Here is a 24,678-nt window from a genome sequence, read left to right as displayed (position 1 = left end):
CTGCTTACAGACTCCTGGAGTGTCTGCTGGCATTACCAACATTCCTGGTTGGATTAGCACAAACCTTGAGCCAGGAGTCCACCTTGGCTAGACAACAGCCTTGGAATAGCTGCAGAGGGGGAAAGTCCTCTAAAAGCTAGCTACACCCTCTCTGCATCACAGGGCTCAGGGTTCTAAGGTTGGTGCACTCTAGGCCTTCCCTTGCCACAGACTCCACGTGCTACAGAACAGACTAGAGGTACAACTGACTTCTGGTCACTAAGCTACCGCACCGTTCGACACGCACCACACACACACACACAGATGCACACACATATGTGCACATGAGCATGTGTGCACACACACCTGGCATTTCCTTGGCTTTGTAGGCCTGCTACCCCACAGTTAAAACCAATGATCAATTTCAACTCACTTGTCATCTTTCTCATAAATATTAAGTCCAAGGGCATCAACTCCAAGCCAAAGGTCTGTTCCTTTTTTATTTTTGATCTCGAAATAGTTGATCCCGTACATTTCCAGGTCCTGGGCAATCTTCAGGTATTCTAGCATAGCGCTGTCCCTAATGGGAAAGAAAACATAGGTTCTGGGGTTAGCAATAAATCACACCCAAACACACGAGCCTCTGCAGATGCTGGGAATAAAGGCCAGCAAAGGAGAGTGGGGGCATGGCTTACAAGGAGGCAAAGCCTGGATCAACCAGAGGCAGCTAGGCAGTAGGGATGGGCTAGGCCTGCAAGCAGCTCCCTGACAGGGGTCTGTGCGATCCTGAGCCCTGAAACTTATCTGCTCTACACATTCAAGGAGAGCTAACTGATTTGCTCTGGTTTCTAAGGAGACAGATTTTTTTTTTTTATTCTCTTGCTAGGATAACCCTGTTTCTTGCATTCACAGAATGACCAGAGATCCCAACAAAGGCTCTTGGCTAAAGACTCTGCAGCACATAGTTTCCAAGTCCCACACTACAAGAAAATAGTGAGGGCTGAGGCCAGCAGCAGGGACTGGGATCTTCACCTGAGCACCCTGAAGCCTCCACGCCTCTGTCCCTCAGGCTCCACGGCCTTCTCACCCGGGCCCATGTTTACATTATGTGTAGTGTTGAAGGCGATAACCTCACTGCAGGATTTTCCTCTGATGGCTGGAGCTAGCATCTGAGGCTTAAACCGAGTTGCTTCTTTCCCCAGGCAAGAACACTAGGCCTTATTTAAAAAAACAAAACTCTAAAATTTCTTCCCAAGGGAACCCCACTTGTCTGTGCTGTATGTCACCAAGCATGAAGACCAAACGCTGACCTCTCTGGAAGTGCTACCTGGAGTCCCATGAGAAGAAGGTAAGCGGGAAATGGCAACACTTACTTGAGCATCCCTCGGTGTTCTGCGTGCCACACCTGGATCCGGTCCTCCCACTGGTCCCTGGTGAGCTTGTGCTGGTCCATGACTCTAGGTTTCAAAAGGAGAGATGCAGGGCGGGCTGTCACCTCGAGGGCTGTGGCATGTGAGCCAAGAGGCCCCTTCCTACGTGCATTCACCCCCACTGTTCTTGTGAATGAGACAATCACACAGGGTTTTTGTTTCTACTTTCTGGTTTTCTTTCTGGAACATAAGTCTGAAGACTTAGCCTTTCAAAGAACCCAAAATCCCGCTGTAAGCTTTTATACAGTATTTTAAATGACTTTTCTTCCAAAAGGGGTCATATTTTGTCACCAGTGAGGAAGGGCAGACTTGCCAGAGGCCAGGTTACTGTATACCAGGCAGAGCTAAGCAGGTCAGAGGGGGCCTGGCCATCAAACACAAGAGGAAGGGACACAGTGACCCTGCTGTGTCTCAGTTAATCATCAGAGGGGTGGACTGGCTCAGAACAGTCCTAAAGGAGCACTTAGGAAAGTTCCAGCCTCCCAGCCTAAGTGACTTGACAGTGCTCCCTATTTCCTCCTCCCTCCTCTCAGGCCGGCCTAGGCTCACCTCTGGGGGATCAGTCGCTCAGAGCTAAGGTACCCAGACTTGTGCATCTCCTTGTTATAATCTCCAAACTTGGCCTGCACGGCGTAGGACCCCAGGAGCACAGCTGTCTCTGGGGGGCAGTAGATCTCATCGCTGAGGATCCCCTCCTTGACTTGGAGGAAGAACAGCTTCTGCGTGATGTCCTGGATGAGCTCCTCTGCCACATCCTCGGGGTAGAACTTGGCCCGGAATTTGAACTGGACAGGGTTCTCCTTCCGAACCTCTTGTGCTGATACCTATGGGACAGAAGGCAGTTCTCAGTACCAACTCCAGCCCATTCCTGAACACCAGGGATCCAAACGCTATTATATAAGTATTGTTCTTATCATTTGAGAGTGTCCCAGGCCTGCTTCAGACTTGCTGCATTATGGAGGGTGGTCCTGAGTTTAATACTCCTGTCTCTGCCTCCTGAGACCTGGGATTCCAGGCATGACCCACCATGCCTGGTTTATACAGGGCTTCATGCATGCCAGGCAAGCATTCTACCAATTCAGCACATTCCCTAGCCCCAAATCCATCACTGTAGCATGTGATGTCAGCCTAAAGCATCTTGGCTCTGTTGGAAACCCAGCTACTAGGCTGCAGGACCGCTCGGCCCTCTGCCATTTCTTGGGACAGTGCTATCAGTTCCAAAGAGCTCATTTAGGAATGCCCCATGTCCTCACGCTGGGACTTGCCCTAAGCCAGCCTGTGCCTGGACCATGAACTGACCCCTCTTGCCCTCCTTGCAGTGACATGGGAAATGAGGTGGAGGAAAAATAGCACAGCCTGCAAGGGTCTGAAGAAAACACACTTAGCTTTCATTACTATGAATGACGTTGCCAAATTTTCGGAGCTAGAAGATAATTTACTGCAGACTCAAACAGAACAGCAGGTTCTGACAATATGGTAAGTGACTCATGATTTCTAGATTAATCTCATGGGGGGGTGGAGGTGGGGGGAAACAAGGCAGTTAGCTATTACCTGCCCCAACAGGGGACTCAAGGGGAGGAGTGCCAAGATCTGATTCTCCCTTCCTGGAAGCTTGCAGCCCCTCTGTCTATAAAAGTCTTTACACAAATAACAAGGAACACAAAGACAAAGACATATGCTGGGTCTATGCCTGCTAGCTGACAGAGGGAAGGAGTTCCCACAGCAGACATGGTTGAAGCATTCTGGTTTTAATGCCCAGAGAGCAGATCAGATCCTAGTTAACTAATAGCCTGCAAATGGTGAACTCCGGCTTACCTTTTTATCAAGTTTCAACCAGGTAGGAAATCCTTTATTGTCCACATACTGGAGACCAAAGTACCACACTTCACGGAGGCCAATTGTCTTTACCACCTGTGGGAGAACGAGAGGCCCTCGATGAGAAACACCCTCACACAGGCAACGCCAGCCAGTGGGTGCCCCCGCCATGTGTTCACCAGTCCCCAGAGACCGGGACTCTGACTGGTACGACAAACAGGCAGTCTCGAGCACAACCTCTGGCCCAGATGTCATGTCAAAGCATAAGTGACACATTTTAGCCTGAATCTGACCGGATTCAAGGTTATCTGTAAGCTTTACCAGCTCTCACCCCACCCCTTGACTGCAGGCTCGGGCTGGCTGTGATGAGCACACAGAACCGAGAGCCCACCTTCGGGAATGTCTAGGCATACTGCCCTGCATCAGGATGCTCAGGCAGGGGGATGGCTGGAAATCACCAGCACCACACGTGGTCCATGGAAATAATCACCCCCCCACACATAGACACACATACTCACACCCACACACATAAGAGAACTAAGTCCTAAACCTTAGATGTTGCAGTTTTAAACGCCATGACAGGGAACATTAAACCTGTCCTTCTAGGAGTTCCTGGGAGGTATAAACGACACGCAAGACTAGAATGAATGAACACACCAGAAACCACATAGGAAGCCATGTGTTGGTGGTACACACCAGATCCCAGCTTTCAGGGGTGCATGGCAAGAAGGGTGTGAGTTAGGGACCATCATAGGTTCCATTGTGAAATGCCTCATCTTCCCTAAAAAGAGAAACCATACACACAGGGCAACGAGGAACCCTGGCCGCCTGCCACCTTCATCTGTAGAGGGGCAAATGCTTGCTACCTCCAGAATCTCTGCTTATGAACTGTCCCGGGCCGCCCTGCTCGTGCACCCCACACAACAGTGGGGATGCACCACCCCAACGGATGGTGTGAGGGAAACTTGGCTTGCTCCACACACTCTGCCCCCAGGACTTCGTGAAGCCCGTGCCCTTGTGCTGAGTGCAGAGGACTCTCCGTCCACCCCTGCCAACTTCCTACTCTGCACAAACCAGCACCTTATCATCCGAGGTGACGCGGGCTGCACAACAAAGTCCTACACACATAGCAAGCGGGTGTTGGCTCCAATCCACCCTTTCCAGTTCGTCCGCCCAACTGCAACCTCAGTCCTGTGCAGCTAGTGAGAACTTCCTGTCCATCTGACCTCCCTCTCCAGGGCTCTAGGCTTCCACTGACTGCCAAGGCCACCACTCAGAGTCCTCTCCTACATTTGTGTGGATGGCTGAGTCAGTCTGCAAGCATCCCGTGTAGCCAAGGCCACCGCTCTCAGTGAAAAGCTGCCCCGTTGCCCTGACTTGACACTCCCTCCTTACTGTTCTCAATGAATGGGCTTCTGCGGTTTTATTTTAAAGGATGGGCTTCCCCCAAGGGCAGGTTAAACACCTTCCCTCGGTACATTCTGAAACCATGGTCCTCCCATAGGGGAATCTCGCACTCCCACAAAGTCGTTATTTCCACTGCCTTCAAGGTCCTGTGATTCATCTCTCAGCTTCACCCAAAGAAGGGTCTCAGTAGCTTGGGGGCTGACCCTCACCTCTGCCTTGGGACGGGTTTGGATGACAGACTTTAGAGACACAAGGACAGAGGTGCCTGATTCAATCAACCAAGCAGCAGCTGAAGTGCTATGTCCCACGCCTCCTGTCCCCACAGCACATCCAATGCCAGCTCTTGCTCTACATGAAGCCGCAGCTAGTCCAGTGACATGCTGCAGCCTGGACTGCGAGGGAAGAGGCTGCTGCAGCGGCAGGATGGTGGGGTGATGTCTGGGGGCGCTGTCACAGGGGTGCCGGCATGCCCATGGTCTCTTTCCCTTGGCTCCATCAGGCTGGAGGGTCTGGTTCTGGGACAAGCCTTGTTCATTTTCCCTCGTACTATAGTTTCCTGCTATGCTCTGGAAGCAATGTTGCTGGTGGCCCCACCACCCATTTTCCAGTAGGGAAGAGCAATGCTCGAGAGCCAGAACTGACCAGGCTAAGGTCCTGGACATGGTGCCACACGGCACTTAGCGGCTGTGCCCAGCTTTTTCTGGGAAACTTTCAGGGGTGACCTTTAGATTTCATCCTTAATCTAGCCCCACCCCAGAGCAGAAAGTATCTTAAATCTCACTAGAAGAGAACACCTTCCAAACAATGGTGACTGGCTGCCAGCCCTGTGGAACAGGTCTGGGCACGCCCTGGCACCCAGGGTTCTGCCGCAGGTAGAACCACCTGGCACTACTCTGTGCTCACTTTTCCGAAAAGGCTGGCCCGAGAATGGGCAGTAGTGCTGAAATTCCCTTCCTACGCCTTTCCAGCACCAGCGCTCATTTTCAGGTTTGGACCTTGAATGCAGAGGGCCACCCGCTGTGGCAGTGGGGCCACTCGAGTCAGCAAGCTCTTGGGTCAGGTGTTGTGTGGCTCACCTCTGGCCTTGTGACCCAGACCCCTGTCTGCTCTCAAGAGTTCGCTCTCATTTATCTCTCCCATCCACCTCAAGCTTCAAGAGGCGCAGAAACAGGAACGTGCTTGCCCTGCTACCTCCAGGCAAAGCCTGTGCAGACCGCGCTGAGGGCCTGGATTCCAAGGCTGAGCTGGTATCCTTGGTGCATCCCTCACCATTGTCTGGGCCCATTTAGTCTATGAGATTGGGCAGAGAACAAAAAGGTAAGGAGGGTTTCCCAGGAGCTACCGAGAGATGGAAACAAGAGGTACCCTTTCTCCCCATTCTATGTGAGAGTAACGTAGAACATTCTGGAAAAGCTGCTTTCCAAAACCAAGTGTTCTGCGGTGAAACTGCCTGTTGGAGCCAGCTACCTGAAGTGTTTTCTTAAGAAACAGATGTAGGCTATTCTGTTTCCTCAAGGAACTGAGGGGGACCACAGGACTGACACCCTAAGAACTATTTGGATGATCTCCACCACAGCCCTGTCACATTAGCAAAGCTGCCTCTGTCTGAACTGCAGAAGAGGTGGCCAGCTCTGGCTTGGATGCCACATCCGGCCTGCTTGACCACCTGTATGGTCCTCAAGGTAAGAATGGGGTTCTGCTCTTTTTTGTTGTTGTTGTTTATTTTTTAAAAAGGTTCTGGAAATCCCTTTTAAAATGCGGGACCCCACATCGTCTTTTATCTGAACAAGGTCACTGTGCTCACAATTCACGGATTTGTAACAGTGAAAAGAATGAGCAGTTACAACGAAGACCATGGGGTCTTCGAACCTAACAGAGCTGCGAAAAGCTTGCTGACACGTGACTGGCAGCTGCTAAACAACACTAGGTATCGTTTCCTAGTCCAGTTTGGGAAGGGCTGAACCATTTAACAAAACTGTGTTTGTGGCAGGGCTGCTATGATAAACCCTAATATCTACTGAGTGTTATCAGCTAACAGCTACTTAACAGAAAGACCCGACGTCACGGGCGTGTCATGGCGGATGAGATCTAAACAGTGCTCTACCTTCTCAAAGGCCCCTTTCATCTGTTACCTGGAGTGACAAAACACACTATCTGCTTAGAAGACCAAAAGGTTAGCCCGTCATCCACTTCTCATGAGTGCTCAATTCCCCGCCCCGATGTTGTAGACTGACCTGATCAAAAAGCTGTTTCCCAGTGGTGTTTGGCTGGATGGCAAACTCCAGCTCAGCATCCATGGTGGTCACCCGAACATTGATCTGGAAAACAGGAGGAAAAACTTGAATCTCCCTGTGCTTTCTTCCCCTGGTGGCCTCCGCGACCTCCCACCTAAGCCTAGAGCTGCTTGGTCATGTGGCTGCTGCACAAGCTCCTAACATCTGTCTTCATGCCAACCACAAAACACTTGCCACAGGTCCTAAATGAGGACAGCTGACTGAAGTCCCAGCAAGTACAGGGTCTGGGCTCAAATGCAGCCTTACTGCCTCAATAAAGCACACGCGTGTCTGCAAAAATCTTGAAACCCCCACGAGAGTCAGCTGAGGCAGGCAGCACTCCTGAGGTCCCAGCCGGAGGCTCGCACCAAGGTGAAACGTCGAGAAGGGAGGAAAGGCCACGCAACTGATAGTTTGGGGACATTAGGAACTGAGAAAAACAACGCAACAAGTACACATCAAAACCAAAGAGGACAAAACGTCACACAACCATTTAAGATGCTAACTGTGAAGCAGAAAAAGGGAAAATGACGTCTAAAGTTAAAACCGGCACAGGCAGGTGGTGCAGTCTATGAATGCTGGCACACAGGACAGATGTAGGGAAGGCAGTGGAAGCTGCATCAATGGTACCCTTGCTTAGGTGATCCCAGTGATGGGGAGAGCCCTAAAATATTTCTACTCTCGCCCTACTAGGGTTTTTTGTCTTTGTTTTTAAACAAGTTGGAGCTGGAGAGATGGCTCACCAGTTAAGAGCACTTGTTGCTCTTACAGAGGACCGGGTTCAGTTCCCAGCACCCGCATCGTGGCTCACTACTATCTATCACTCCAGTTCCAGAGAACTAATGCCTTTTTCTGACCTCCATGGGTACCACACACACACACACACACATACATGCAGGCTGTGTATGTATATATGTATATATTTTTTTAATTAAAAAAAAAGACAGTTCTCACACTTTACACTTGAGAATACCTAGGCTAAGTATAGGAGACTGCAGTATCTCTTCCTTATTATCCTTCCACGGGGAAAGACCACAGCACACAGCAACTGTGATTCAGACAGTCAGAGGGCTCTCTTCCCAGCACAGGGCTCTGTCATGAGGACAGCACTTAGCTCAGAGAGCTCAGAATACAGTAGATACAGGATGTACCAGTATAGAGTAGGCACTAGATGTAAGATCCTTCAGTAGAAACAGAATTTGTCTGCTTTCTCTCCAGCTGGGACAGCACAGACATTTAATTCTAGCACTTGGGAGGCAGAGGCAGGCAGATCTCTGTGTTTGAGGCCAGTCTGGTCTCAAGGCTACACAGTGAGACACTGTCTAAAATATAAAAACAAAACCAAGAAGGAAGAGGAAAAACAAAAGGTTTGCACTGGTGTTAAAGACTGGACAAACCGAAGGATGATCCCAGATGCCCAGAGCCTTGCTATCTGGCTTCTCTAGTACATAGGAGAGAGGCATCATTCCCCAGATTAAAAGAACAACAACAAAAACAAAGAAAAATCCCCAACCACCCCCTGCAAAAAAACAACCACCTCCCCATATCTGCAAGTTGAAGAACTAGAATTCGCTGTAAAGAAACCTTCATTTTATATTTTAATATTATTTTTAAAACTTAGAGTGGTAGTCACTTCCTGATAACAACATTCCTTTTAATTAAAAGAGGGGACATTAGGAGAACATAAACTAAACAAACACCCCAACACCAGGTCATCAGATCTTCAGTGACCAATACAGGAAGAGCAGGCTGGATGAAGAGAACATTTGGGACCAAGGCTTTCCAAACTTAGGGCACTGGGGAGAGATCATCTCCAGAAGCCAAAGCCAGTCATTACCATAAAAAGATGCTGTGTGGGCGTGGGGACAGCTCAGTGGATAAAGTGCTTGGCAGAAAAGTATGAGGACCAGAGTTTGGTACCCAGACTAGTTGGAACTGGAGAGCTTGGAGTTCCATGAGAGACCCTGCCTTTATAAATAGAGTGGACAGCAATCTAAAGACTACCATCATCAACTTCAGGCCGTAGCAGGTATACATAAACATCTGCATCTACCCACATCACATATATGTTTGTACACATATGCAGTTAGTATCAACCGTTCTGAAAACTACATGAAACACTTTATTAGAAATTTAAAATGTGCCAGGCGATGGTGGCACACGCCTTTAATTCCATCACTCAGGAGGCAGAGGCAGGTGGATCTCTGAGTTGGAGGCTAGCCTGGTCTACAGAGAGAGTTCCAGGACAGCCAGGGCTACACAGAGAAACCTTGTCTCTAAAACCCACAACAAAAACAAAGCAAAAGACAAACAACAAACAAAAAAGTCCTCCCTAAAGATGCCAAGTCAGTATTAACGTAAATATAGAGATTCATCTATGGTGTTATCTCTACAATCTTGATACTAAAGACTAGCACAGGTGTGCGGAAGCTACCAGGGCAGCAGAGCAGAGAACTAGCAGGGCCCTTGCTGTCCACGGCTGCAGCAGACGAGCAGGGCCCTCGCTGTCATGGCTGCAGCGGACGAGCAGGGCCCTCGCTGTCATGGCTGCAGCGGACGAGCAGGGCCCTCGCTGTCCACGGCTGCAGCGGACGAGCAGGGCCCTTGCTGTCCACAGCTGCAGCGGATGAACAGGGCCCTGGCTGTCATGGCTACAGAGGACGAGCAGGGCCCTCGCTGTCCATGGCTGTGCCGCTCTTGGCTGATGAGCACACACTGCTCAGCAGTTATGGCCCAGCAGCGCCTCTGCTGAGGACATTGCTGGTATCTGGACAGCATGGTGGTCATTCTACGAGACCATCCCAAGCAAGCAGATCCTTCCATGTCCCTTAGGACCAGTTTCTAAGCACCTATGCTCCCAGTCACTAGTCATCTCCCCAACCACACAGATTTCCCAAACATGGCACACCACCTTAGGCTACGCACACTGACCTAGTCTGTGTTTAAAAAGGCCAGTAGGATTGTTATCAGTTTATCAATCTTTAATAACATGTTGCAACACAGCATAAACTTCCATCAAAATTTAAATGTGACCTTTAATAACATTCACATTATGGGAACCTAAGAGAAACCAGGCTTTAACAAACGAAGACACCCCGCCTTTCCTTCGTGGTCCTCTGATGCTGGGTTTGTATGGCGAATGATGGTTTTTAATGAACTCAGAGGATGCGGAGCATCTGGTGCCTGAATGGCAACAATGCCACAGAAATAAAGGAGAACTAAGTGTCCTGTTGACAGCAGGACGGTCCCACGAGAACTCAACTGACTTGCAACTCCAAACTGCACGCAGAGATGGGGAGCAAAGGGCTCGCGGCAGGTCACTGTCTGGATAATTTACATCTCCTACTCGTAAGAGCAATGATGAAGGGCTACCAGTATTGATGTCAGCATAGTCACCTGTGCATGTATGCCTTGCACACACACACACATACACCTTAGTCACTTAAAATCTAATCCCAACATCCAAAAAAGAGTAGGATTTATCCCAGGGTTGCCAAAGTACTCTAAAGCATGCGTCCCTATATGGGAGGGTGTAGGGGGACATACATGTGTCTCTTGTGCGCCCAATCCTGAAACTGATGTAAGATAATAAATACCTAGGGGTTCTAAGATGTTAAAATTCCTAAGCAACCAGACATAATACACTCAACTGCTTATGATAGGAATGTACGGATAAGCACTGATACGCAGCATCCTTCAGGTTGGCAGTAAGGGAGTCTCTCTAGAGCGCCTACCATCAGAACTTCGGAACACCTTGACATGGCAGGGAAAGGCACCTACCACCAAGCCTGACCTGAATTTGAGCTCCCAGACTCACACGGTGGAAGGAGAGAAGAGACTCCCTCAACACGACCTCTGCCCTCCGCATGCACACCAGTGGTATATGTGCGCCCTCTCTGCCCAACAAATAAATGTAATTTAAAATTAATCTAATTAAATTTTAATTATTTTTAAATTAAATTTAATTAATTTAATTTGAAAAATTTGTTCAAAGGGAGGTTGTCTTGGACACAAGTCAGGTCAGCGTGGTATTGACAATACCCGAGAAAAAGTGGTTTTCTAATAAACACACACATGCTTGCATTGATCTACTGAGTGGCTCCCACAGCGGCACTGTTTCAGAGAGTGACTTCGGGGGAGGGCCAGTTCGCCATCAGCTGCCAGACCGCGGAGCAGCGTTTTCTTTCAACCAAACCACCTAAAACTAAAATCTTATTTCTAAAAAATAAGGGTGAAACTAGCCAGCAAAAACTAAAATTAAACAAAACTTCGCGGTTTTGTTTTTGCTTCTAATGAAAAGCAGCTAGCATTTCGCAAGCACTCACAGGGACCCCCTGAGCCACGCCTTATTTGGGATCAGTACTGAATGGTGGCCTGACCCACAGTGACTCCACCCACCCCGAGTTTAATAAATCTTTTCAAAGCATTCTGTTTGTCATTCTTAGTCTAGGTTAGCTCATCTTAAACCTACTGTTCCCAGAACTGAGGAGATTAACAGGCCTGGCCTTCCTGGTTGGGTACCGCCCACATCCTAGGCTCATTGAGGATGTAATAGGCATCTGTGGACACCATGAGCCACCCGCCCTGTCCTCTTCCTCGGGTGAGCTTCATCAGTTTTCTTGGAACTTCTTCTTATATGCCTGTCAGTCTCAGAGTCTAGGAGCCTATATCTTCCTTTTGTTATTTTGAGACAAGGTCTGGGTATACAGCCTAGGTTAGTCTAGAACTCACGATCCTCCGGCCTTGACCCCCAGTGTGCTCAGGGGTTCATATTTCTTAAAACCAAGTAAAGAGTTTTGAGGGCAGACCAAATGCAGGCATCACTGAAACAGGAAGAAGGAAGGTGTTGCCATGCAGTGGTGCACGCCTTTAGTCAGAAGGCAGAGTCAAAAGAATCTTTGTAAATTCATGGTCAAGTGGTCTACAGAGCAAGTTCCAGGACAGTCAAGGCTACACAGAGAAACCATACCTCAAAATAAATAAATAAATACATAAAATTAAAGTGTCATGGACTGGGTCCTTTAATCTAGAGCAGAGGATACTGTCCGTCCTTGGGCCTCAGTCACCTGATCCACAGAAGGCTGGACGTGGGTCCTGCCTCCCTTTACCTCTTAAAGGCTTGACACAAGCTAGGTCAATGTTCTCAGCTGGCTGGGGCTGGTCCAGGGGAACGAGGTCTGTCCAGAGACACAGGAACTGAGGGTGCAGATGGCCTGCCATCTTAGGGCCATGCATATGGAACACAGGACAGCCAATAACATCGCTTGACCAGGGAAAAAAGTAACAACAGAGCTGAGTAACAAGTAGCCGGGAGGACACGGTCATGAACACCTACTTCAGTTTTCGGGGTGACCTTTCTAGGCAGACAGGCCACAGAGCAGGCCGGACTGCTTCTGTGTCTCGGAGATTAAAGACCTAATCAACCAACCTGTTTTTGCTTTGAATAAACCAGTAGCAGCTACCCTGTTAGCAAAATAAACCAGCCTCCCCTTTGCTGGTCCCTCAGTCACTGGGCACAAAGGTCAGAATCTTTTACCTACACGCTCCCTTCCCCCAGCTGTAGTGATTCCCAACTTGAACCATGTATAAAGTCTGAAATCTGTCTTGGGTGTCTTCTGGCCATGTCAGTGGTTGGGGGTTCTCTAGAGAGTTATGGACTTTTAAAGAGAATAGGAAGACAGGGATGGGGCCATATCTCAAGGTCCTGTGAACGTGGAGTAACTCCTCCTTTCTTTAGCTAATACAAACTAAAATTCCATGGATGCCAGGCTAGAATTCCCAGTCCCTGTTGCCCAGAGGCATCTCAAAGATGTAGGATTTTTCAGAATGTATTTTGAAAAAACACAATTTCTGGATTCTTACAGTTTAATTATCAAAATGTTATCTGAAACATCTTTCTAAGAGTCTTGGGGGGGTGAAGAAACCAGATGGACTTTGACATGAAACCTTGTACCATCTATCCTATCTCTCAATGTGTAATTGCAGAGTTTGACTTCTGTCAAATTATCTCCTGGCTTTCTCTGGCCTTGGTAAATCAATCTTGGTTGCTCAAGTTTCCTTTGGGTAGCGTCACAGAGAGACCTGACCTTAGCTTAAGATTTCTACTACACTCACTTTTGTTTGTTTTGTTTTTGGAGACAGGGTTTCTCAGTGTAGTCTTGGCTGTCCTGGAACTAGCTCTTGTAGACCAGGCTGGCCTCAAACTCACAAAGATTCGCCTGCCTCTGCCTCCCAAGTGCTGGGATTAAAGGTGTGCACCACCATGGCCGGCTTCTACACTCCCTTTTACAGAGTAAAGCAAACACATCAATACAAGCTCTGACACAGGGATACCTTCTAGACTGAATCCTCCACACACAGTCACGTGACACAGCCTTCAGGGAGCAGACTGTCCCAGTGACTTTTCATCTATATTCAAGTATGAGGAACGCCATGGCACAGAAAGGAAACTCAGAAAGTGGCATCTGAATGTTTGGATTTCAGGCAGGGGATTGGGTGGTAAGGCAGCACCCAGTTACACCTATCTGGGCTCAGAGCTCAGTCTGGGCCCAAGATTGTGCTGAGAGTCCAGCCTTTCTTATCAAGGCAAATGTCAGTGCTGAGGTCCAACATTCCAGCCAGGAGTGCCATTTCAGCAACTTCGGGAAACCTTGTGGACTCGGGCAGGACCTTTTACATGCTTGGAAGTGCTCTGACTGGGAAGGGACATGGAACCGCTCTCCCACAGAGGGAGGATGTAGGAGCATCCCCTTCGCTCACCTGCTGTTTCAGGTCACCTGACTGGATAAATGAGCCAAGTCTATATTCTCATTTCCATGTTGGGTCAGTGCTGTTGTCAGGCTTTGGGGAAATGTAATTTACATGCCGTAAAAATTAACACATTTGCAATGTGCAATTTGGGATTTCTATCATTCATAGAATTACACACACACATTATTGTCAAATTTTAGATTTTTTTTTTTTTTTTTTTTTTTTGGAGACAGGGTATTGCTACACAGAACAGCTGGCCTCAGCTCACAATCCTCCTGCCTCAACCGAGGATTCCAGGTGTGCACTGCCATAGCCAAGCTGCTTTTAAGATGTTCTCAACCACCTCAAAAATCAACACAGTGCTTACCAGCATCTCTCCCCTCACTACTCTCAGGCCCCAAACCTTGCTCTATAACCTTCTGGCTCTATGATTTCCCTACTCTGGGCATATCAGACAGATGAAATCTCCTGTCTACCACTTAGCACGTTTTCGAGATCATCTCTGTGAAGCATGTATTAGTACTTCATTCCTTTTTGTTGCCAAATGACATTCCACTGTATGGACACATCCCTGTCTCAATCCACTGGATGAGTTACTGGGTAAGCATTTTATTTGTTAGTTTGTTCCCCGCTGCTTCAGTGATTGACAGCAAACAGGACAGCAAAAGAGCAAGGTCACTAAAGCCAGATTGTGTATGGTCAGCTCGATGGAACAAAGATGAGAGGAGACTGATTTTCAAAAACTAAAAGATTTAACTAAGCTCACTTTGAGTTTTAAATGAAAAATCCAATGTTCTTGGGAAGGCAGGACTAGTAATCACACAAACTGGCCGACCACAGCAGCAGACAACCCCACCCCACTCCCACGTCGGGCGGTGGCAGGGTGAGCCCTTGGGACTGAGAGGTCTGTCCCTCTAGGGCAGGGGTGAGAGACAGGCTCTCCCTGGGTCCTGCTTCTCCCTAGAGAGAAACAGGGACTCGGTCCTCTGTTCTGTACCCCACTCCAATGATACTGGTCACCCCACACCCTTATGTTAACAGACTCCCCCGGCCCCCAAGGCCTGCTCCTGCTGAAGGAAATACGCAGAAACACACTTTCTATGGGGTCTGACCTGAGAAGGAAACCTAAGCCACAACCTTTCCTAATGGTCTAAGAAGTGTGTGCAGCTACACCTGAACACTAACCATAGTGTTCCTCTGGGGTGTAAGCCACACTGTAGCATGTACTGGCCCCGGGTGAGACAGGGATGTGTGTGAACTTATGTACTCTACTCTACTCAGGGGTGAAGCCAATGACAACGTGTGCCCATGGGAAAGAGCCTGACATGATGAAGGTGGCACCTCCTTCAGCTGGCACTAAAGCACCAGCTAACTGTGATCTTCATGGAAATCACTGGACTTGGGGGTAGAAGCTGGGGTGAGGGGGGAGACGAGACAGAGGGGCCCACATTCTAGTTCTCAGAATTCTGGTCCCTTCTTGATACAAACCACGGTCTCTGCAAATGCAGTGCCATCTTATAGCATCTGCTAAGACACGGTGGCCACTTTGCACAAATGCTGGCTAACAAATAACCAAATTCTGTAAAACATTACCACTAACTTAGCAAGCCTTAACCACCCTTGTGTGCAAAGGCAAGACGCCGGAACTCTGTCAAGGTGGGCAGACTATGGTCCACGGCAGGTGGGTGGTTCTTGTGGCTTACTGTGGATAAGGAAGCTCTTTTCCTTCTGCAAACAACCCGCTTTGGAAGCCTTAACAGCAATAGCTAATTAAAAATTTTAATTATTAATTTACTATTATGGTATGCCTGGACCCACCAGTGCCACAGGACCACTGTAAAAGCTGGTTCTCCCTACCCACCTTTATGTAGGTCCCAGGGAGTGATCTCACATAGGCAACCTTGTGCACGGCACTTTACCTGCTGAGCTACCCCCATCCCACCCCTTCCTATCTCCCAGCCAATTGTTAAGGTAAGATTGTTTCCATCTGTAACAAGTGACTACCTACATCTGCACCCAGGCTAACTGCTACTTATATATGCATAAGGTCTATAAAACTGCTACAACAGCAGCTCCCAGGGTGCTGTTTGATATTGTTACTATTTCTATAAATAATTATTTGTAATGTGTCCCCCCGACTTTTAATTCCACGAAGCTACCCCTTCTTTTGGAGAGGGCCAAAGCAAGAATTACTATGCTGAACCAGAGTTGACCAAAATATTGTCAGTGTGGCAGGGAGCAGTACCACAGCATGGGGTCCTCAGAACAGGACTGTTTATTGAAGGAACGTCATACTTGTCACAATGCTCACATGCCTGTCAATCAAGCACTGGCAATGTGGTTATCGCCAAACCTCCTACCCACAGTTAGAGCTGAAACTGGATGTCCAAAGGCAGGCTGGTGCCCATCTAAGCTCTGGCTCCTGCTGGATGTTCAAAGGCAGGCTGGTGCCCATCTAAGCTCTGGCTCTTGCTGACAGGCATCCTGCACATTCGGGCTGATGTGTGGAAGAGGTGGGAGCAGCAGGACTGACCACAGCAGGGATGAGATAGCCCCAGGAGAATCTGCAGACCACTGCTAGTGACAAGCACACACTGTGGGTCATTTACACCAAGTTCTCTAAGTCAGATGTGGTCATCATGTCATGCTGCCTTTCTACACATGTAAAGCAGCTTGATCACTGCCATACACAAAAATAAGCTCAGCCTTGGGTCAATTACTCCAAAAACTGTTGGCTAGGCAAGGGGTAAGGTCTGTATGCATCACGGTCTCTAGCAGAGCAAGGCGAAAGATGCATGTCCGCAGAGTAATAAAATCCCATACGATGGCACAGTCCTAGCCTATGTGTCTTTTATTGCCTAAGTAATAACAATAATAAAGTCCAAGGTCAGAGCTGACACAAGTCCACTTGCCACTCAAGCAGAGAGCCATTCCACAGAGGTCAAAGTGCGGGTCTACAGTTCGGCTATTTCTCTAACTTTCCCAGGAACCATGAATGCTGGTCACACCGTTCACAGAAATACAAAGTCATTGAGAACCAGCGGCAACATCAGGAGCCCAGGCCAGGATCAGAAATTTCAAAGAAGACTGTTCTTCGGGACAGGTGTGGTTCCCAACAGTAAGGTCGACTGGCAGGGGAATTCAAGGTGGGCTGCATGTGGAAGAACAGAATCCTGGTGGTAGCATGAATGAGACCAAGCCACCACTGGGCCAGTGCCTCTTTATTAGCACCATCCTGGCTAGCGTCTGCTCTAGCACTAATCACTAACGAAAAATGTGACCGCAGAGGTTAGAGCCCAAGGAGCCATCTTGACTGCATCAGGAGCAAGCAGTCCCCTCTCCCAGTTCACTGCTCTTCTTCAGTGCTTAGAAAATGTGGTGTAGCCGGGTGGTGGTGCACGCCTTTAATCCCAGCACTTGGGAGGCAGAGGCAGGCGGATCTCTAGGAGTTTGAGGCCAGCCTGGTCCATAGAGCTAGTTCCAGGACAGGCTCCAAAGCTACAGAGAAACCCAGTCTAGAAAAAAAAAAAAAAAAAAAAAAAACAACCAAACAAACAAACCCACCACTTCTATCTGTATAGTCCTCATGCTTTATGTCTGAGCCGGTATCTAAGTCGATGGTTTTAAGCCTCTGGATTGAAAAGTCTGTATTACTAAATTCCAGACTGAAAATGGCGACAAACTCAGATGGGCAAAGGCTTTCCCATAACTTTGAGAACATGTAATGAAATCTCAAGTTCTTCTCAATAGCTCCTTTCTGTCTCAGAAAGTAAGCCACTTCCTGCCCCCAGACCCACTTCCTGTCAGACCAAGGCTGCTTAACAAACACAAAGAGCGGACAAACCAGTCCTGTTTGTACTCATTATGATCAGGAGGAAAAAAAAAAATCTGACCTTAGAACCAGAAGGGAACTTTCTGAGCCTCACATTAAAAAGCGGGTTAGCTCTCTCTGCTTCAAAACCAGGCTGTGCAGAGCCCTCCCCACAAGCAGCAGAGAGAGACCTGTGGGCAGAGCAACCCAAAGGACACTTTCTGAACTGCTAAGTCTACGCCAGGGCTGCCTGGTGCCTGGCATCTGTAACTTCTCACACGCTTTGTGCGTGCCTGTCCGTAAGTGGGTGCCCATCTCTTCCAGCCTGGGGTTTCCATGGGAATCAAACAAGAATTCCCAGAGACCACCTCACATAGGGGAGGGGGCAGAGACAATGAAAGAACTTTACCTGCTGCTGAGGAGAAACACAAACAACCCACACATCCCTCACTCCACCAAGGCAGACAAAATAAATTCTCACTCAAGGGCACTTTCTCTTAGCTATCAAACCAGTGGAGTCTGGATTCTGTGACATTTCACTGGCTACATGACACATACGTCAGCTTGGATGCAGCTCACTGAAATACCTGCCTGATTATACACACCAGCTGACTAGCCCTGGAAAGACAAAGGTAGGGGCAGCCAAGATGGCTACTACACGCTACACTGAACACAACACAGGACACGAAAGGCCTGCCAACCAAACCCACCTGGAATGTACTATTTTCTTTGTAAATTTAGAAGTTTGTAAAGTCCAGTGGAGGAGGAGCGGCGGGGAAACAATGAAATTGTCAGAACGCCCTGATTTCTTTGCTAACCTGTTATTCTAGGGACGAGACAATAAAGCCAATCACAATGAAATCCAGTGTGATTTCTGAGACCACACGAGCAGTAATATTTTGCAGTTTAGGGAACATTTTTTTTCTATAAGAGGCTTAGATAAGGGTTATTTGAATTTATGCCTATGAAGTCTTTCATTTTGCCTCCAGCAATTATAGCCAGACTCCCAAAAGCTTTTTACTTTTTTTAAAAGAAACCCACTGTAAATAGGTATGTTTGTAAAATCTGCTTAAATAAGCAGACAAAAAAAACCTTCTATTTTTAAAACTTCTCTCGTTTTGAAGTTATATTAAGTTAAACCAAACTCTCCGATTTGCATGCTGTCACAGCCGAGTGCCACAAAGGGGTTGTGAAGACAGGTACTCGACTGGGGGTAAGAACACCAGGCTGTACACTCTGCAGTCTTGTTACCACTGGCAGGACACTGTGCTGGGCCACAATACCTCCCTCCCACCCCGAGTCCTGAAACTATAGACTAAAACTGGTATAGCTGGGAACCTACAGTTTGTGGGTTTCCATGCCAACTGCAATTCTGATGAGAGATCGCCTTAACGAATATGTGTGTTGAGGGGAAGATGAAGGCCCAGGTGCAATGATATCAGTTATTCATTTGATTGGCACACACAGGTCATCTACAGAACTGGGACGCCACTTGGGATTTCATAGAGAACCCTCAGCACGCTAAGTCTGTATACAGAGACAGGCTCCCAGCACTAGGGGCTTCGCTGTTTAGATTTCCAGTTGGAAGAAGATGCCGACATTTGGTGAGGAACAAAGTGAAGAATTCTCCCCTTATCTGTACCTGTAACAAGGTTTAGTTAGTGTGCTGCCGTGTGCTCTGCGTGCGTGCATGCATGTGGGTCTTGTACATGATCTCAGAGGACTACTCCTCTCCGTCCACCATGTGAACCTGGGGATGGACTCGACTCGGACCCTCAGGCTTGGCAGCAAGCTCCTTGACCTGCTGAGCCATCTTGCCTCCTTTCCCATCACAAACTTTAAAGATGCAAACTCTCCTACAGACAACGGAAACAGTCACAAAAGATAGAAAGAAGGAAAGCTACAGGGAGACTCCACATGCTCTTCCTTCATATTGATACCACTGACTCCCTGGAATGCTTCATCTGGAGGGAGGAATGGAGAGAGGGAGAGAGGAGGGAAGGAGGGACGGAGGGAGGAAGGAAGGGAAGATGGAGGGAGGATGGATATTGTGTATTTTAAGGATCTCAAACCCCATCCACCCATCCACCTCAGCATGCAGCCCCATGGGTTCTCTTATGGTCCAGCTAATACATTTTGCCGCCCTGCTTCTCACTACTGCCGCACCGTCCTCCCCAGCCAGCTTCTTAGGAAGATGTCCCAGCCCTACCTCCCTGGCTAAGGCTACTGAGGAATGCTCACCCCAACAGCCATGTACTGTGTGAGCATCTCAGTGAGAGCAAGGACAGCAACAGGTCCATAAGGACAGATCCTACTCTGAGTTGTGCTGACCACATCATCCCCACATCCGTTTTCTCTTCAGCAACACACAGACCGAGGCTGAAGAAGAAATCTACAGATGCTACCATGGAGACACAGGCAAACATTTCTCAACCGATGCCTCTGACCCACAGCATCTGAGGAACAATGGACGTGTCATGTCTCGGGGGACCCAGAAGATGCTGATGTACACCCACCATCAAATCTGTTTGAAAACAAAGTTTAGAGGAATGTCACTCAAGATAAGCTCACTGACAAGTGACTTATAAGAACAAACAAACAAAGCCATCACGTCTTGTCCACTCTGGTCATTTCACCCAAAAAGCGGATAAATAAATAAAAAGTAATTCTATCCCTTAACAAAGCCCGAACATAGACAGTAGCTGTCTGCCTGCTTTTCCACATCTTATTAAGAATCTCTCTCCACCCCTGACCCCCATCACGTACCAACCCTTCTTGAGAGCAGGTAGGCCTTACCCTAGGGAAGGGCGGAGGGAACCACTGCTCCCCCGTGGCCTCTTGGCAGACAGGCTATCTCAGGCCTATACCAACGCTCCATGGCCTTTGGCCACTGAAGGAGGGTGGGGCATATTCAGGAAAGGCTAGAGTTCACGGCAGGTGGAAACTGTTCAGCCACGATGTGGTGACTATGGAGGGGGATGAAGGCAACAGTGATCCAATCTCTTAGAAGGCCATCCATTGTTAGTCGGTGTATTCCCAGGACTTGAGACCCCAAGACAAACACTGTATGTTGGAGGGGTGTGAGCAGTATTGACCACGAGAGCAAAAGAGCAAAAGCAAACTGTATTTGCTCCCTAGGTCAGTGGGCTGTCTAAACTGGAGGGAAAAGAATGACCAGCATGGGGCAGGAACTCTCTCGATTATATGAGAACTCTGTAGTTGAAGTAGAACCCACCAGGCTCAGGCACAAGGCTGAGTATGTAAAACACACACACACACACACACACCTACCTCCTTGGCCCATCGAAGCAGGCAGGTAGGTTGTTGTTTAAAGGCATAGAGAGAGTGGAAGTACCCAGTGAGAGGCAAGCTTGTACCGACTCTACTATTCCTATGTATCAGCCAATAATGCAAGAATGAAAAGGTCTTTTTGGAAGCAGTTAGTGTTTTTTAAGCTATCTGACCTCTCACTGTACTGCCAGGAAAAACATAAATAAACAGGTACCAAAATCAGGATAGGCAGAGCTAAGGTCTAGGAAGTATAATGAAGAGGGCAAGGGGTAGGTGTCATTTTGGCTGGGTTTAATTTTTAAGTTTTCAATGATAAAAAAGCAACACATTTACAGACACTCTCTTTCCAACTCAAATATCAGGTACAAATTGCTCTTAGCATGTGCCAAAAATCTGTCATCAGACAATAGCTTAGAAGGTGATACAAGATACTGCCATTTTCTCTACGAAACAAAGGGCAGCCACTAACATCAGCCTTGTTAAAATAGTACTTCAGCCCCAATGCTGCCTGCACTCCGTGACAGTTTTCCCCATGGGAGTCTGTGCTCAGGACATGTGAGGGTCACACTTAGAAGCTACTGAAAAAAAAAAAGGACAAACAAAAAACAAAAACAAAACAAAACCGGGTCCTTTGTTTTCTGAGAAGAGTTTTGCAAAAACTAGAACCAAAGGAGTGGTTCTCCTTCCAAATATTGGCCTAGTCATAAAATATACACAAGGTCTAACAAAAGCTGGACAATAGTTACCTTTATCCTGGAAGCAAGGGATTGGTCCTTTTTTCTGTAAAGGCCCAGAGGGTAAATACCTCAGGCTTTGAGGGCTTTATCAATGCTCACACTTGCTGCTGTTTAAAAGCAAGGCTTCAAAAACCCTAAACATACTCTTAGCTGGGACACCGAAGAAAAAAACATTGGCTTGTACGTGTGATGGTTCACCTGTCCTCTCCTTAAGTAAGAACAGAGACCTCCACCATCTACTGTGCCGAGCGTCCCCAAGCAATGCTGGGCTACCTTCTCTCGGGCAAAAGGGAAGGAAAACAACAGAAGCCGGTTGTGGAGAAGGACCTCGAGTTCACAAAAGTTAGGCAAAAATCTGCTGTGTCTGTGCTGACCAGCGTGGTCCCACTCGAGGGACACCTGTCTCCCCTGTACTAACCCGCGTGGTCCCACTCGAGGGACACCCGTCTCCCCTGTACTAAACTAACCCATGTGGTCCCACTCGAGGGACACCCGTCTCCCCTGTACTAACCCGCGTGGTCCCACTCAAGGGACACCCGTCTCCCCTGTACTAACCCGTGTGGTCCCACTTCAGGGACACCCGCCTCCCCTGTACTAACCCGTGTGGTCCCACTTCAGGGACACCCATCTCCCCTGTACTAACCCGTGTGGTCCCACTCGAGGGACACCCCGTCTCCCCCTTACTTCCAGAGAAAGTAGAGTTGAAGTTAAATTTGTTTCATTTTTGCCTTTAAAGTTTGTCCTCTCAAATATATTAAACTAAAAGGGCAATGTGTTCATAAAGTTTTCCTCTCCTTTGCAACAGTATTACCATCTATCTATAGCATGTAAAAGGGCCTTACTGAACTCAACAAAGAAAAAAGTGGAACCAGCCTGAGGCCAGAAATGTTCTCAGCCCTCAACCCAGATCCCTTATCTGGCCCCTAGCAACTGGCCAATGTGGGGGTGAGGAGGGGGGACAGGCAATGAACAAAGCCCTGACTCCCCTTGCTCCTGGTCACTCTCCGACCTCACTCCCTGTGACCTCTGCCCACACTCACCTGCTCCATAGAACTCCTCCCAGGCAAAGCCACTGTTACTATTTCTGACACCCGGCGCCAGGCCCACAGAGGCACCTGACAACTCACCACACGCAGGAGACAGAATTCCCAGGGGATTCTGAAGACGGGAGATGTGAGAGACAGGGGATTCATTTTTACTAACGTTTCCTGTGGCTCTTTCCCTGTGAAGTCACGGGTAAGTCTGGCCGAGAACTCTACTTTTCGCTGACAGTCTACTCCGAGAAGTGCACACGAGAGCCACAAAGCGTAAGATTAGCCATTTGCACTTCACAAACACAAGCCTTGCCTCAGTTTACCCTAGGGATTATCTTCTGCACTTAAAATCTTTTATACTCCAGATGACAAACTGAGGTCTGTAGATGCTCAATGGCTCTTCTAAGAGCAATGTACTTTCTAAGTCACGCTGTAACAGAATGCTCTGCTTGGTCCCGTATCTTATATGTACGTGTGTTCTGCCTGCCTACCATACAGTACTCGAGGGGTCTAGGAGACAGTGTCCCCTTTCCTGGAGGTGGAGTTACAGAGGTTGTGAGCTGCCATGCTGGGTGCTGGAAACAAGCCCAGGTCCTCTACAAGAGCAGCAAGTGCGCTTAACCACCGATTGGTTAGTTAAAAAACTCTTGCACTGGGGATATAGCTCAGTAGGTAGAGTGCTTGTCTGGTGTGCAGAATCCTGGGTTTGGTCCCAGCTCAGCAATCACTAGGTGTGGTAGCACAAACCTGAAGCCCCAGTATTCGGGAGTTGGAGGCAGGAGGAACAGACATTCCAAGGTCATCCTCAGCTACAAAGCAAGGTCTAGGCAGCCTTGGCTACAAGAGAACGCTCCACCATTCGTTAAAGATAAAAAAAATGTCATCTTTATTCCAAAGTCAACAGCTGTAGAGGGCAGGCATGTAAGGAAAGATGACCAAACCTCTGGGCTCTTCCGCAAGCATTCCATACCTCAACAGTGATAGCGCGAATTAAAAACTAATTAAGAATCAATGGGAGGTGCACATGTAGTTAATGTTGAAAAGAAAGAAGACTCAAGCGTGCTTTCCTGATGGCCAAAGCCGACTGTGCATCTAGCCGCTTAGTGGAAGCAACCACCAAGGAGACCCAGCACACTGAGCCAAAGGGGTCACCAAAGGGTCAGAGCCACAGGAGTTTCAGTCTCAAAACTTAAGAAAAAGAATTTCAGCTCACTAGGTGGTGCTGTTCTCTTCTCCCTAGCTAGAAACAGACTAGCTAGTCCTCTTTCTGCTAAGAAATCACAATGTCATTGTTAAGGGCAGCAACTGACAGAGGCCAGTGTGGAAGGAATAAGAGGAGAAAGGAACAGATTCACAGGGGTTAAGGGCTGCTCCTGGACCCCACAAGAGAGAAACCAAGTCACCGTTGCCACTTCGCATCAGAGCTAGCTAGCATTGTCTTTCTGGAATTAGGGCCTCTTTCCCACCTCGGTCACAAGCCAGAGTCCAAAACAGCAATATAAGATTGAAGTCAGACTTTAAGAAAATAAAACCTTTTTTCAGCTTTATTACCATGTACAAAAGCAGGTTCTCAACCATCCCCCAGCACCCATTCATCTCTGCAGGACAGAACCCAGAAGGCCACCTGAGCCAGGCCTTGTAATCCTGTGTAGCCAAAGCTACCAACAATGCTTCCCACTCTCACCTCCCCAGTCCGGGCTGCCGCACCATGGACTCCTTCCAGAAGGTCAAGACCTGAGTTAAGATTAAAATGCCAGAGTATGGCTGACACGGCACAGACACCAGGCTCCAACTGGAACCCCAATTCCTCCCACTTCCTCCCACTGCGGGGCCAGGGTGCTTGCTCCCACTTAGCACTCCTTCGTTCCTTGCTCCTCAGTGCTCAGCACCCCTGCCCGCAACTGCGGGGTCACAACTCAGCGTTGACTGTGATTACTGTCTGCCCAATGACTGGGGTTACGTCTGCCATCCAGTGTCCTCACACCTCTCACGGGAACTTAGCAAAGGTCTGCTCGACTCCTGGATGAGCTATAAATATTCATGGTGTCTTATTGTGTGATGACGGCAGATCAGTAACCCTAGCCAGCATTTCTCACTGCCCCATGCCAAAACCTTAGCTACCTAATTCACCATCTGTCCTGGGTGAGAGGG

General features: G+C 48.3%; 1 protein-coding gene across 2 annotated transcripts in view; it reads right to left on the bottom strand.

The window, feature by feature from the left end:
- Positions 1–24,678, bottom strand: part of Ezr (ezrin) — a 42,016-nt gene that overhangs the window by 13,942 nt on the left and 3,396 nt on the right. Inside the window, exons 2-6 of one of the 2 annotated variants that reach the window (XM_057762682.1) lie at positions 6,866–6,949; positions 3,225–3,320; positions 1,959–2,233; positions 1,353–1,436; positions 413–559 (exon numbers count right to left, since the gene is read on the bottom strand). In XM_057762682.1, the coding sequence (XP_057618665.1) occupies positions 413–559; positions 1,353–1,436; positions 1,959–2,233; positions 3,225–3,320; positions 6,866–6,949 (686 nt within the window). Of the gene's footprint in view, positions 1–412; positions 560–1,352; positions 1,437–1,958; positions 2,234–3,224; positions 3,321–6,865; positions 6,950–24,678 lie in introns of those variants that run through there. The other variant, XM_057762683.1, reaches the window with a different exon arrangement.

Source organism: Chionomys nivalis, chromosome 2, assembly GCF_950005125.1.
Source record: "Chionomys nivalis chromosome 2, mChiNiv1.1, whole genome shotgun sequence".
NCBI classification, from domain to species: domain Eukaryota; kingdom Metazoa; phylum Chordata; class Mammalia; order Rodentia; family Cricetidae; genus Chionomys; species Chionomys nivalis.
Note: the sequence above shows the minus strand (reverse complement) of the source record. Positions and strands in the feature narration are given on the sequence as shown.